The 13,991-nt window shown below is 37.7% G+C and overlaps 1 protein-coding gene across 1 annotated transcript in view; it reads left to right on the plus strand.

Moving 5' to 3' along the window:
• Positions 1-13,991, plus strand: part of LOC131537681 (NACHT, LRR and PYD domains-containing protein 12-like) — a 65,983-nt gene that overhangs the window by 24,864 nt on the left and 27,128 nt on the right. The window contains exons 6-7 of the mRNA XM_058771274.1: positions 10,153-10,326; positions 12,059-12,232. Coding sequence (XP_058627257.1) covers positions 10,153-10,326; positions 12,059-12,232 — 348 coding nt within the window. The remainder of the gene's footprint in view (positions 1-10,152; positions 10,327-12,058; positions 12,233-13,991) is intronic.

Here is a 13,991-nt window from a genome sequence, read left to right on the forward strand (position 1 = left end):
ACCAAATATTAACATTGATTTTCTCAGGTGTTCAAATACTTATTTGCAGCTGTATCATACAAATAAATAGTTAAAAAATCATACATTGTGATTTCTGGATTTTTTTTTTTAGATTATGTCTCTCACAGTGGACATGCACCTACGATGACAATTTCAAACCCCTCCATGATTTCTAAGTGGGAGAACTTGCAAAACAGCAGGGTGTTCAAATACTTATTTTCCTCACTGTATGTAATGTAATGTAGTTGTGCAAAGTGTGCAAGATTCAGTTTTTATGGTCCTTTGGTATGATATGAAGGGGGATAATAGTGTAATTTTAGAGACAGCTTTACAGTTTATTAAGGGTTCTGATGACCTGCAGGTAGAAGCTGTTTTTCAGCCTGCTGGTTCTAGACTGAATGCTCTGGTATCGCCTGCCTGATGGCAGTTTGATAAACAGACTGTGTGCTGGGTGACTAGAGTCAGTTGTGATTTTTTGGGCCTTCCTCAGACATCGCAGATGAAAGATGTCCTGTAGGGATGGAAGTTTGTTGCCGATGATGACTTCAGCTGTTTTCACAACTCTCTGGAGGGCCTTGCAGTCGAGGAGTGAGCAGCTGCCATACCATACAGTAAGGCACACCATCAGGATGCTCTCAATGGTGCATCTGTAGATGTTTATAAGGATATTGGGAGGGAGACCAAAGCTTTTTAGCTTCCATAGGAAATAGAGCCACTGGCATGCAGATTTAACTACTGATGTGGTGTGCAGAGACCAGGATAGGTCATCGGAGAGGTGCACACCAAGGAACTTGATGCTCTTAACTCTTTCTACTGCAGATCCGTTGATGTATAAGGGGGCGTGGCTGACCTCCTGTGTCCTCCTGTAGTCCACTATCATCTCTTTGGTTTTGCTGATGTTGAGGCAGAGGTTGTTGTCATTGCACCACTGTGATAGCGGTCTCACCTCATCTCTGTAGGCCATCTCATCTCCATTTATGATGAGACCCAGGATTGATGTGTCATCAGCACATTTAAAGATGATACTGGAATTGTGTTTGGCAGCATAGTTGTGTGTGAACAGAGAGTGTAGGAGGGGGCTGAGAACATAGCCCTGTGGGGCTCCTGTGCTCCGGGTCAGTGTGGACGAGAAATGGTTACCAATTCTTACCACTTGGGGTCTGCAAGTCAGAAGGTCCATTATCCAGATGCAGAGATAAGAGTTCAGTCCTAAATCTCTGAGCTTTGTGATACATTTTGATGAGATGATGGTGTTAAACGCAGAGCTGTAATCAATAAACGGCATCGACACATAAGTGTTTTTCTTGTCCAAGTGTGTGAGGGTATTGTGAATGGTTAGAGCAATGGTGTCATCAGTCGATCTGTTTTTCCTATATATAAACTGGAGAGGGTCCATGGTGTCTGGCAAGAAGGAACAAATGTGGTCTTTAATGAGCCGCTCAAAACACTTCATGATGATAGAGGTCAGTGCCACAGGCCAGTAATCATTCAGACTTCTTAGGGAGAGGGACAATGATGGTTTTCTTAAAGCAGGTGGGAATCACAGACAGTCTAAGACAGAGATTGAAGATGTCTGTAAGCACCTCCGCTAGCTGGCTGGCACACAATCTGAGGACATGGCCATGTACACCATCAGGACATCAGGTGCTTTCCGTGGGTTGACTGCTCTAAGTGATCTGAAAACATCAGGCAAGGAGAAGGTAAGAGAACAGCTGTTATTTTCTGCTGGCAGTTTCACTGCAGGGAAGGTGTTGCTATCCTCAAACCGTGCATAGAAGGCATTCAACTCATCTGGCAGAGAGGCAGACAGATCCATGTTTTAGGTTTTTCCATCATTTTTTCCACTGTTATCTGATTGAGTGTAAGCCGTTCCACAAGAGCTTGAGATTAAATCCCTGAATGTTTTAAACCATCTTGTCTTTATAGACTATTTTTGCCGACCTGATAGCTTTCTGAAGATCGTATCTGGTCCTTCTGTATGCCTCGGTGTCACCGGAGTTGTAGGCTGCAGTACGAGCTTTGAGTTTAGCCCTGACATCAGCATTCACCCAGGGTTTCTGGTTTGGAAAGGTTTTAATGCAGATTTTTGGGATAATTTTCTCCGTGCACATATTGATGTAATCAGTGACAGAGTTTGTATATTCCTTTGTAACTGTTTTTGAGTGCTGTGTAGCAGTGATCCAGCGTCTGATCTGCTCGAGTGTGAAAGGTTGTTGGTAGAATTTAGGGAGGACCTTTTTCAGGTTTGCCCTGTTAAAGTTTCCAGCAACAATAAAACCAGCGTCCGGGTATTTGTTCTCCAGACTATTTATAGTTTCATAAAGAGTGTCCATTGCATTGCTTTTATCTGCCTGCAGAGGTATACAGTATAAGTTACTGTGAAAATAGTCTCAGCCTCAGACAACGCCCATGGAACGTTGGCTAAGCGTCTGATATATATGGCACACTTATCTGGAAACACTTCAGGAGTGTCAAACTTGTCGTCGGATTGGTTGAATTATACAGGATTTTCGGGAGACGTGTGTGTCGCGTTTTAACATTCTGCCTGGAAACAAAGATGAAACTCCTTTGTCTGGAATAGTAGCATCTAGCCATGTCTAGTTGAATGCAAATAGACAGCAGTATCTTATGTTGCACTGAAACATAATCTGAGCATTCAGTTCGTCCACCTTGCTGACCAACAACTGAACATTTGCTAGAAGAATACTCGGAAGAGCAGGTTTGAAAGTCCTTTTGCAAGTTCTGCACAAAATGCCGGCACAGCTGCCCCTCTTGTGCTTTTTCCTCTTTCGCCGGCACGGGTGTAAACAAAGAGGTAGATGCTCAGCGGAGAAGCTGCAGTAGCTTGTATTCGCGTTCAAAATGCGCAGAGAGTCCAAGTCAAGTGTTGATCTAATGTCTAGAAGTGTTTGACGATCATACTGGATGGTCAAGGAAGAGACATTTACAAAAAGACACACAAAAACAGTAAAAAAAAAAAAGCACGAAATGCTGTAGACTTTGCCCAGAGCACTCAACAGCGCAGCTATCTTACGGCGCACCGGAACTGGAAAAAAAAAATCTCATCCGTGCTTGTTTACATCAGAGTGCACCCACGTCTTTGATGCAGCATACAGCGGTGTTGTGCATTGTGACCAGTTGATGAGAAAAATATTCTTAAATGCATTCAAAATTCTGAATAATTTGTTATAAATAATTATTCTCTGTATTTTGAAGTGCCCATGATAACAATATTGTGCATATTCATTATCGTGATATCGCATTACTGAATACCGGCACATCTACTCTCTCTATACAATCTATTCATCATTTGAGTAAAACCTTTATTTTTCATGCAGTTGCATTTAAATACTGGATTGAATCTGCTAAATTATCACTCAAAATATGAGATAACTGACAAATGATAACCATATCAGTGGAAGAAAAGAAATAAAATGTCAACATATGAGCATTAAAAATAAATAAATATATAATTTAATAGGTTTAGTATAGCTTTAAGAGCTCTGTATCCTCAGCTCCACTCACATTCATTTCTATAGAACTGGCAGTGATGCTTTACCTCAACGGTTCATGTTTAGATAATATAAGATTGCTGGCATCATAAGACACTGTTAAAATATTGTAAAACTGTAAAAAACAACTGAACACTTTAAACACTTTCATGTAAAACTTTTAAGTACATTACAATATTTATCGCTTAATAAAACACATTTGGACACACTGAGGCATTTATCCTGAAACACTTTCCCCGGTTTCACAGACAAGGCTTAAAGCCTAGTCCTAGACTAAAATGTAAGTCTTAGCTGTTTCAACTGAAATAAACTTGCTCTGACTGATCTTAAAATATATCAGTGCCTTTGTTCTGTCTCGAGATGCACAACAGTAATGTTTTTTCTAAGCATGTTTATAAAAATTACTTAAATGTCCTAATTGAACTTTGGCCTAATCCTGGCTTAGTTTAAGCCCTGTCTGTGAAACCGGGCCTTTGTCTGCTCTGTAAGGCCTCTTCTCTCTGTATGAAAGACTGGTGATTCAGACCTTCACACCCCCACGATGAAGCTGTTGAACTCCTCCAAACCCCAACACCCTCAGACTGGACTGGAAATATAGTCACACAGTTGGGTAATATTTATAGGTGCGTCTCAATAAATTAGAATGTCGTGGAAAAGTTCATTTATTTAAGTAATTCAACTCAAATTGTGAAACTTGTGTATTAAATAAATTCAATGCACACAGACTGAAGTAGTTTAAGTCTTTGGTTCTTTTAATTGTGATGATTTTGGCTCACATTTAACAAAAACCCACCAATTCACTATCTCAACAAATTAGAATATTGTGACATGCCAATCAGCTAATCAACTCAAAACACCTGCAAAGGTTTCCTGAGCCTTCAAAATGGTCTCTCAGTTTGGTTCACTAGGCTACACAATCATGGGGAAGACTGCTGATCTGACAATTGTCCAGAAGACAATCATTAACACCCTTCACAAGGAGGGTAAGCCACAAACATTCATTGCCAAAGAAGCTGGCTGTTCACAGAGTGCTGTATCCAAGCATGTTAACAGAAAGTTGAGTGGAAGGAAAAAGTGTGGAAGAAAAAGATGCACAACCAACCGAGAGAACCGCAGCCTTATGAGGATTGTCAAGCAAAATCGATTCAAGCATTTGGGTGAACTTCACAAGGAATGGACTGAGGCTGGGGTCAAGGCATCAAGAGCCACCACACACAGACGTGTCAAGGAATTTGGCTACAGTTGTTGTATTCCTCTTGTTAACCACAGACAACGTCAGAGGCATCTTACCTGGGCTAAGGAGAAGAAGAGCTGGACTGTTGCCCAGTGGTCCAAAGTCCTCTTTTCAGATGAGAGCAAGTTTTGTATTTCATTTGGAAACCAAGGTCCTAGAGTCTGGAGGAAGGGTGGAGAAGCTCATAGCCCAAGTTGCTTGAAGTCCAGTCTTAAGTTTCCACAGTCTGTGATGATTTGGGGTGCAATGTCATCTGCTGGTGTTGGTCCATTGTGTTTTTTGAAAACCAAAGTCACTGCACCCGTTTATCAAGGAATTTTGGAGCACTTCATGCTTCCTTCTGCTGACCAGCTTTTTAAAGATGCTGATTTCATTTTCCAGCAGGATTTGGCACCTGCCCACACTGCCAAAAGCACCAAAAGTTGGTTAAATGACCATGGTGTTGGTGTGCTTGACTGGCCAGCAAACTCACCAGACCTGAACCCCATAGAGAATCTATGGGGTATTGTCAAGAGGAAAATGAGAAAGAAGAGATCAAAAAATGCAGATGAGCTGAAGGCCACTGTCAAAGAAACCTGGGCTTCCATACCACCTCAGCAGTGCCACAAACTGATCACCTCCATGCCACGCCGACTTGAGGCAGTAATTAAAGCAAAAGGAGCCCCTACCAAGTATTGAGTACATATACAGTAAATGAACATACTTTCCAGAAGGCCAACAATGAAGTATTCTAATTTGTTGAGATAGTGAATTGGTGGGTTTTTGTTAAATGTGAGCCAAAATCATCACAATTAAAATAACCAAAGACTTAAACTACTTCACTCTGTGTGCATTGAATTTATTTAATACACGAGTTTCACAATTTGAGTTGAATTACTGAAATAAATTAACTTTTCCAAGACATTCTAATTTATTGAGATGCACCTGTATAGCTTTAGTGTAAAATGGGCCATAACATAAATCAGTGTGTTTTAGAACTGCACAAATCTGCATTAATCCTCACAGAAAAACACACATTTGTTCAGGATTTAATCCCATCATTGACATTGCCAACGAACACTTTACCACTCAACCATGAATTAACTTTCCATGAAATGCCCAGAAGTACCTTTTCCAGCAGCATGAAGAACATGAGAGAGAAGCGCTCTTCATTCATGATATATGATGGTCTAGTGGTGTGTTTGTTTGTTTACTCCTGATCTTGTATAACTTTTATTATAAAATTGACTGCCAGTGACCGCGCTGCATTTTGATGTGGAAAACAGCAGAACTGACTTTGGCTCAGAGATAGTAAAAGTCCTCCTCAGTATTTTGTTCCAATCACCTGGATTTGCTAATTAGCACAGTTTTTCAGCCAGGAGGTAGAACTAATTAGTGAAATCAGCTGGCTGAGTTCATGAGTGGCATAAACATACAGCAGGACTTTTGCTTTCTAACTTTCTAACTTTTGCTTTCTAAACTTTTTTTTTAAATTGCACATTCCAGGTAATATCAATCAAACTGCAGTTGGGTTGTTTTGATTAATTATTAATAACCTAAGTACAGGTAATTTACTAAATTAAAGTTAGTTGAAAGTATGTTGTTTTTTTACATATTAAAAGTTTGTTTTATAGCAAACGCAGATAACTCCACATTTCATGTTTTAGAGATTAAAAAAAAAACACTTATTTAATCTTTGTAGTCTCCTCAGATGACAGTAGATGCCTGACAAATATTCTTGTGATCATAGATTTATGGATGTGATTACAGGCAATACACAGAGTTTTCCCTCACCATTGTAATGCGCTTCGCAAGGGTCCATGAAAACATTTCAGCTTTTATTTTCTTTTTTTGCCCTGAAGATGATATCAAGTTCGTCGAAATTATCCATCCTCGATCACTTTTAGTCAGCTTTGATGAAACTCCTTTCAGCCAGTGTAGCGGTTGTTCCTCTGCGTTGTGTTATTTTGATGTTAATAATAAAAGATACACACTTTACAACATGCATACACGTATATAATAATACAAAGTATTAATTATTATAATCAAGTAACAACATGTCATTCTTATATGAAAATAATTCAAAAGAGCATTACAGTGTTTCTTAAATGCCAATTAACATACCTTTCTCTTTTGCCTGTTAACCACAAAATACGTGTTTAAATACACCAGGTAGTCAACCACAAAACAAACACTGATGCAGTGTCCATCATGTTAATAAACTAGAATATATGTCTTTAGTATTTTTACAAAATGTACACAATTACATAAGTACAATTATACATGCATATCTATATATAAATACATACACATTTAATCGAAATGTTAGCTGCTTAACCGCTAACACATCTCTCACTCATGACGCACACACCAGGACGCCATTTCACGCAATATACTATTCACCCATTAACACCACTCAAACAAACTTCATTTAACCGATTGAGAACTCAAACTAATAGTCAAATATAACATCACATGGAATACCTTTTCACAGTTGATCATTTAAACATGAAATGAACACCTATAAAACAGTTTAACATCAGATGAACGGAGCTCATGAAATCGTACCTCTCCTCTCTAGTGGCATTGCAGGAAAGAGGACAAACTCTGATTGCGCTGTGATTTGAACCTCTCACCTACGTATGACGTCAGCCGACGTACCTACTGTGACTATTACCTTAAATAAAAGCGCACAAACGTCTTTCAAAATAAAATACCCCCTAACAAATAATAATTAAAAATAAAATTACGTAAATAACTAAAATTTATAATATGGTGTAAAAACATAACCCTGCTACACTAGCACATCTTTTCAAAGTGAAAGTAGCCTTGTCACCTGACCTGGTTACAGCGTGCTAATTCACTAAAATGGACATATCGGCTTCTGTTCAAAAACAACAAGGGCGCTTGTCGGCTTCTGCAGTAAAACGTGAACTTGCGGTGCCTTGAAAGTGAACAATACCGGCTGTTTTGACAATATGTGTTTAGGGTTCAGATTGCGCTATATGTGGAGAATAATGTACGACACTCATCTCATTTTTTTTTAAAGTGGCGTTTATCGGTTTTGAAAATTAACTATATATATATATATATATATATATATATATATATATATATATATATATATATATATATATATATATATATATATAATGAAAGTATTCATTTCTTTATAAAAATACATAAATGTATAAATAATAACATTCTTTGAATGTTAGTTTATATAAGTGATTATCCATTAATTAATTAATTAATTTTGTTTTTAATGTTTGAAAATGTTTCGGTTTATCATTTTTTTTTTTTTTTACTTTTATTTACAAATGTAACAAAATGCAACTTAAAGGATGTGATTTTTCTGTTTGTTTTTCTTCTCAAAACACACACAACTGGAATGTGTAGTGTACTTATATAATAATTGAATTGTTTGCAATTACAAGATTAACAGGTGTTTTTAGGTGTAAAATCAATTTCTTTCATGAGATTAGCCTACTTCCTGTTCTTGGCCAGGTTATGTTTTTCCATGTCGTAAATTCTAGGGCAAGGCCTCTAAACCGGGTAGTCAACCACAAAACAAACACTGATGCAGTGTCCATCATGTTAATAAACTAGAATATATGTCTTTAGTATTTTTACAAAATGTACACAATTACATAAGTACAATTATACATGCATATCTATATATAAATACATACACATTTAATCGAAATGTTAGCTGCTTAACCGCTAACACATCTCTCACTCATGACGCACACACCAGGACGCCATTTCACGCAATATACTATTCACCCATTAACACCACTCAAACAAACTTCATTTAACCGATTGAGAACTCAAACTAATAGTCAAATATAACATCACATGGAATACCTTTTCACAGTTGATCATTTAAACATGAAATGAACACCTATAAAACAGTTTAACATCAGATGAACGGAGCTCATGAAATCGTACCTCTCCTCTCTAGTGGCATTGCAGGAAAGAGGACAAACTCTGATTGCGCTGTGATTTGAACCTCTCACCTACGTATGACGTCAGCCGACGTACCTACTGTGACTATTACCTTAAATAAAAGCGCACAAACGTCTTTCAAAATAAAATACCCCTAACAAATAATAATTAAAAATAAAATTACGTAAATAACTAAAATTTATAATATGGTGTAAAACATAACCCTGCTACACTAGCACATCTTTTCAAAGTGAAAGTAGCCTTGTCACCTGACCTGGTTACAGCGTGCTAATTCACTAAAATGGACATATCGGCTTCTGTTCAAAAACAACAAGGGCGCTTGTCGGCTTCTGCAGTAAAACGTGAACTTGCGGTGCCTTGAAAGTGAACAATACCGGCTGTTTTGACAATATGTGTTTAGGGTTCAGATTGCGCTATATGTGGAGAATAATGTACGACACTCATCTCATTTTTTTTTAAAGTGGCGTTTATCGGTTTTGAAAATTAACTATATATATATATATATATATATATATATATATATATATATATATATATATATATATATATATATATATATATATAATGAAAGTATTCATTTCTTTATAAAAATACATAAATGTATAAATAATAACATTCTTTGAATGTTAGTTTATATAAGTGATTATCCATTAATTAATTAATTAATTTTGTTTTTAATGTTTGAAAATGTTTCGGTTTATCATTTTTTTTTTTTTTTTTTTTTACTTTTATTTACAAATGTAACAAAATGCAACTTAAAGGATGTGATTTTTCTGTTTGTTTTTTTCTTCTCAAAAACACACACAACTGGAATGTGTAGTGTACTTATATAATAATTGAATTGTTTGCAATTACAAGATTAACAGGTGTTTTTAGGTGTAAAATCAATTTCTTTCATGAGATTAGCCTACTTCCTGTTCTTGGCCAGGTTATGTTTTTCCATGTCGTAAATTCTAGGGGCAAGGCCTCTAAACCGGGGTGTTTCTAGGGGCCTGATATTAAAATGACAATTGTTTTCAGCCACAATATATACTAACGTCCGATTATTTTTACGATGGGATTTGTGGCATATGAATGTTTCATGAATCACATGTGAACACTGTTGATTTGTGGACTCTGGATCAGCACTCGCTTTTAGGTTAAATTGATAAATAAGGGCCAAGATGTATAATGTGTAATGATTTTGGGGAACAATTGTTTTTTCCTGATAATGCTTTGATGAAATGACACAGCAAGATTAATTTTAAAAAATGGTACTTCAGTGTCTAGTGACAATAAAGAAATACTTAATGCCTGTTCTTAAGTACATTTATATTTTAATAGAGCATAACTGTTTCTGATTACTTTACTTTTGTGATTGAAACTACAGAAAATAACAGCCACAGCACAAATGACTGTGTTAGTAACATCTGACTGCCAAACTAATGTGATGTGGACTGTTGCTATGTGTGTTTGTAGGTTGTCTGGGTGTATGGTGACAGAGGAAGGCTGTCATTACATATTTTCAGCTCTGAGTTCAAACACCTCACACCTGAGAGAGCTGGATCTGAGCTTCAATCACCCAGGAGATTCAGGAGTCAAGCTGCTCTCTGAAAAACAGAGGGATCCAGACTGTTCACTGGAGAAACTCAAGTAAGTTGAGCAGCAACAGTTTTTAGGTTTTATTATTTGAACTACTCAGTGTCTCTATGTAGACAGAAGTTTAGGGGATTCTAGAGGACACATCAATATAATAGATTTAAGCGCTGATCAGACCGCACTGCCTTTTTTTGTTGACTTTTTAATTTTGAAAAGAGCAGTGCATTGAAGTTGCAACCACCGAATCAGCTGTCTTGTCAGTCTAATCCAGTGTTTCCCAACCACTGTGCCATGGCACACTATCGGGTGTGCTGTGAAAATTATCAAAACTTCCTATTTCTATTATATTTCGTTATTTTACATCAGTGCTATTGGTCATCGTTATGTCTGTTTGTGGGTTTTACAAATATTTGACCCACTGGGGTCTGAGGTGATTTTGTGGCCCTTGAGATATTTTAACATGCCCTTACATTTGTGCTTATTTCAGCTACTTATACTATTGGCCAACATTCTTTTTTTTTTTTGTATTCCGCACAAACTGTGCTAAAATAATATGTGAGCATGATGGAGGTACATGTTTGCATTTTTAGAAAAAAATATTACGCATGGTTAGTAAGTTTTGGGGAAAAACTTAAGCTGAAATAAGGCCATAAAACCCATACTGAATAGTTCTGAATAAGACTTTTGAGTAAACAGTCTTGTAGGCTATTTATTTGTAGGCATCATTTTGAATATTTACTTCAAAATGATGTGAAAATCATCCTGCTTACTCCTTCACAGAAAACAATATATTGATTTAAATTTTTAAAGACATGTTTTGTGATCGAAAGCCTGTATGTGAGGGAGTGACAACGGCCATGAATATTTAGTGATTCACACCTGAGAGACAAAGGGCCACCCCCTAATGCCCCATCAGTGTGACTGTTACTTTGAGGAAGGTAAGAAAGAATGTGAGGAGATTGAAAATGTTTTTAAAATGATTTGTGTTTTATTCACAACTTTGAGAGACGCGTTCAGAATCAGCGCATGGTCACTGTCTGGGGGCTTTGTTTTCAAGTGCGCAACTCATGGCATTTGCTGTTCTTCTGCTGGCGGTTATCAAACAGTGTTGCATTACTGTGGGTGCCCCCTTCTGGATTGGGGGTGAATTGCCTGTATTCATTGTAAGGCCTCATGCACCGAACCGAGATGTCTGTACCGTGATGGTTCGGTACGAATACATGTATCGTTTCACCCGTAATATATATACATGGATGATTTATATGGATTAGATGTATGTGTGTACAAAAACATAAAAATCTGTCAGTGACGAAAACCAGCCATATATTGGACCCGATAATAACGTCTCTACAGATATTATATACTATGGCCCAGTTTCACAGACAGGGCTTAGACTAAGCCAGGATTAGGCCATAGTTCAATTAGGATATTTAATATTGCTCTTGTTAAGCCACTCCTGAACCACAGACAACGTCAGAGGCGTCTTACCTGGGCTAAGGAGAAGAAGAACTGGACTGTTGCCCAGTGGTCCAAAGTCCTCTTTTCAGATGAAATGACACAGCAAGATTAATTTTAAAAATGGTACTTCAGTGTCTAGTGACAATAAAGAAATACTTAATGCCTGTTCTTAAGTACATTTATATTTTAATAGAGCATAACTGTTTCTGATTACTTTACTTTTGTGATTGAAACTACAGAAAATAACAGCCACAGCACAAATGACTGTGTTAGTAACATCTGACTGCCAAACTAATGTGATGTGGACTGTTGCTATGTGTGTTTGTAGGTTGTCTGGGTGTATGGTGACAGAGGAAGGCTGTCATTACATATTTTCAGCTCTGAGTTCAAACACCTCACACCTGAGAGAGCTGGATCTGAGCTTCAATCACCCAGGAGATTCAGGAGTCAAGCTGCTCTCTGAAAAACAGAGGGATCCAGACTGTTCACTGGAGAAACTCAAGTAAGTTGAGCAGCAACAGTTTTTAGGTTTTATTATTTGAACTACTCAGTGTCTCTATGTAGACAGAAGTTTAGGGGATTCTAGAGGACACATCAATATAATAGATTTAAGCGCTGATCAGACCGCACTGCCTTTTTTTGTTGACTTTTTTTAATTTTGAAAAGAGCAGTGCATTGAAGTTGCAACCACCGAATCAGCTGTCTTGTCAGTCTAATCCAGTGTTTCCCAACCACTGTGCCATGGCACACTATCGGGTGTGCTGTGAAAAATTATCAAAAACTTCCTATTTCTATTATATTTCGTTATTTTACATCAGTGCTATTGGTCATCGTTATGTCTGTTTGTGGGTTTTACAAATATTTGACCCACTGGGGTCTGAGGTGATTTTGTGGCCCTTGAGATATTTTAACATGCCCTTACATTTGTGCTTATTTCAGCTACTTATACTATTGGCCAACATTCTTTTTTTTTTTTTTTTTGTATTCCGCACAAACTGTGCTAAAATAATATGTGAGCATGATGGAGGTACATGTTTGCATTTTTTAGAAAAAAAATATTACGCATGGTTAGTAAGTTTTGGGGGAAAAACTTAAGCTGAAATAAGGCCATAAAACCCATACTGAATAGTTCTGAATAAGACTTTTGAGTAAACAGTCTTGTAGGCTATTTATTTGTAGGCATCATTTTGAATATTTACTTCAAAATGATGTGAAAATCATCCTGCTTACTCCTTCACAGAAAACAATATATTGATTTAAATTTTTAAAGACATGTTTTGTGATCGAAAGCCTGTATGTGAGGGAGTGACAACGGCCATGAATATTTAGTGATTCACACCTGAGAGACAAAGGGCCACCCCCTAATGCCCCATCAGTGTGACTGTTACTTTGAGGAAGGTAAGAAAGAATGTGAGGAGATTGAAAATGTTTTTTTAAAATGATTTGTGTTTTATTCACAACTTTGAGAGACGCGTTCAGAATCAGCGCATGGTCACTGTCTGGGGGCTTTGTTTTCAAGTGCGCAACTCATGGCATTTGCTGTTCTTCTGCTGGCGGTTATCAAACAGTGTTGCATTACTGTGGGTGCCCCCTTCTGGATTGGGGGTGAATTGCCTGTATTCATTGTAAGGCCTCATGCACCGAACCGAGATGTCTGTACCGTGATGGTTCGGTACGAATACATGTATCGTTTCACCCGTAATATATATACATGGATGATTTATATGGATTAGATGTATGTGTGTACAAAAAAACATAAAAATCTGTCAGTGACGAAAACCAGCCATATATTGGACCCGATAATAACGTCTCTACAGATATTATATACTATGGCCCAGTTTCACAGACAGGGCTTAGACTAAGCCAGGATTAGGCCATAGTTCAATTAGGATATTTAATATTGCTCTTGTTAAGCCACTCCTGAACCACAGACAACGTCAGAGGCGTCTTACCTGGGCTAAGGAGAAGAAGAACTGGACTGTTGCCCAGTGGTCCAAAGTCCTCTTTTCAGATGAGAGCAAGTTTTGTATTTCATTTGGAAACCACAGTGGCCTCCATAATCCTTAAATGGAAGACGTTTGGGACGACCAGAACCCTTCCTAGAGCTGGCCATCCGGCCAAACTAAGCTATCGGGGGAGAAGAGCCTTGGTGAGAGAGGTAAAGAAGAACCCAAAGATCACAATGGCTGAGCTCCAGAGATGCAGTCGGGAGATGGGAGAAAGTTGTAGAAAGTCAACCATCACTGCAGCCCTCCACCAGT

The sequence above is a fragment of the Onychostoma macrolepis genome, chromosome 03, assembly GCF_012432095.1.
Source record: "Onychostoma macrolepis isolate SWU-2019 chromosome 03, ASM1243209v1, whole genome shotgun sequence".
NCBI lineage: Eukaryota > Metazoa > Chordata > Actinopteri > Cypriniformes > Cyprinidae > Onychostoma > Onychostoma macrolepis.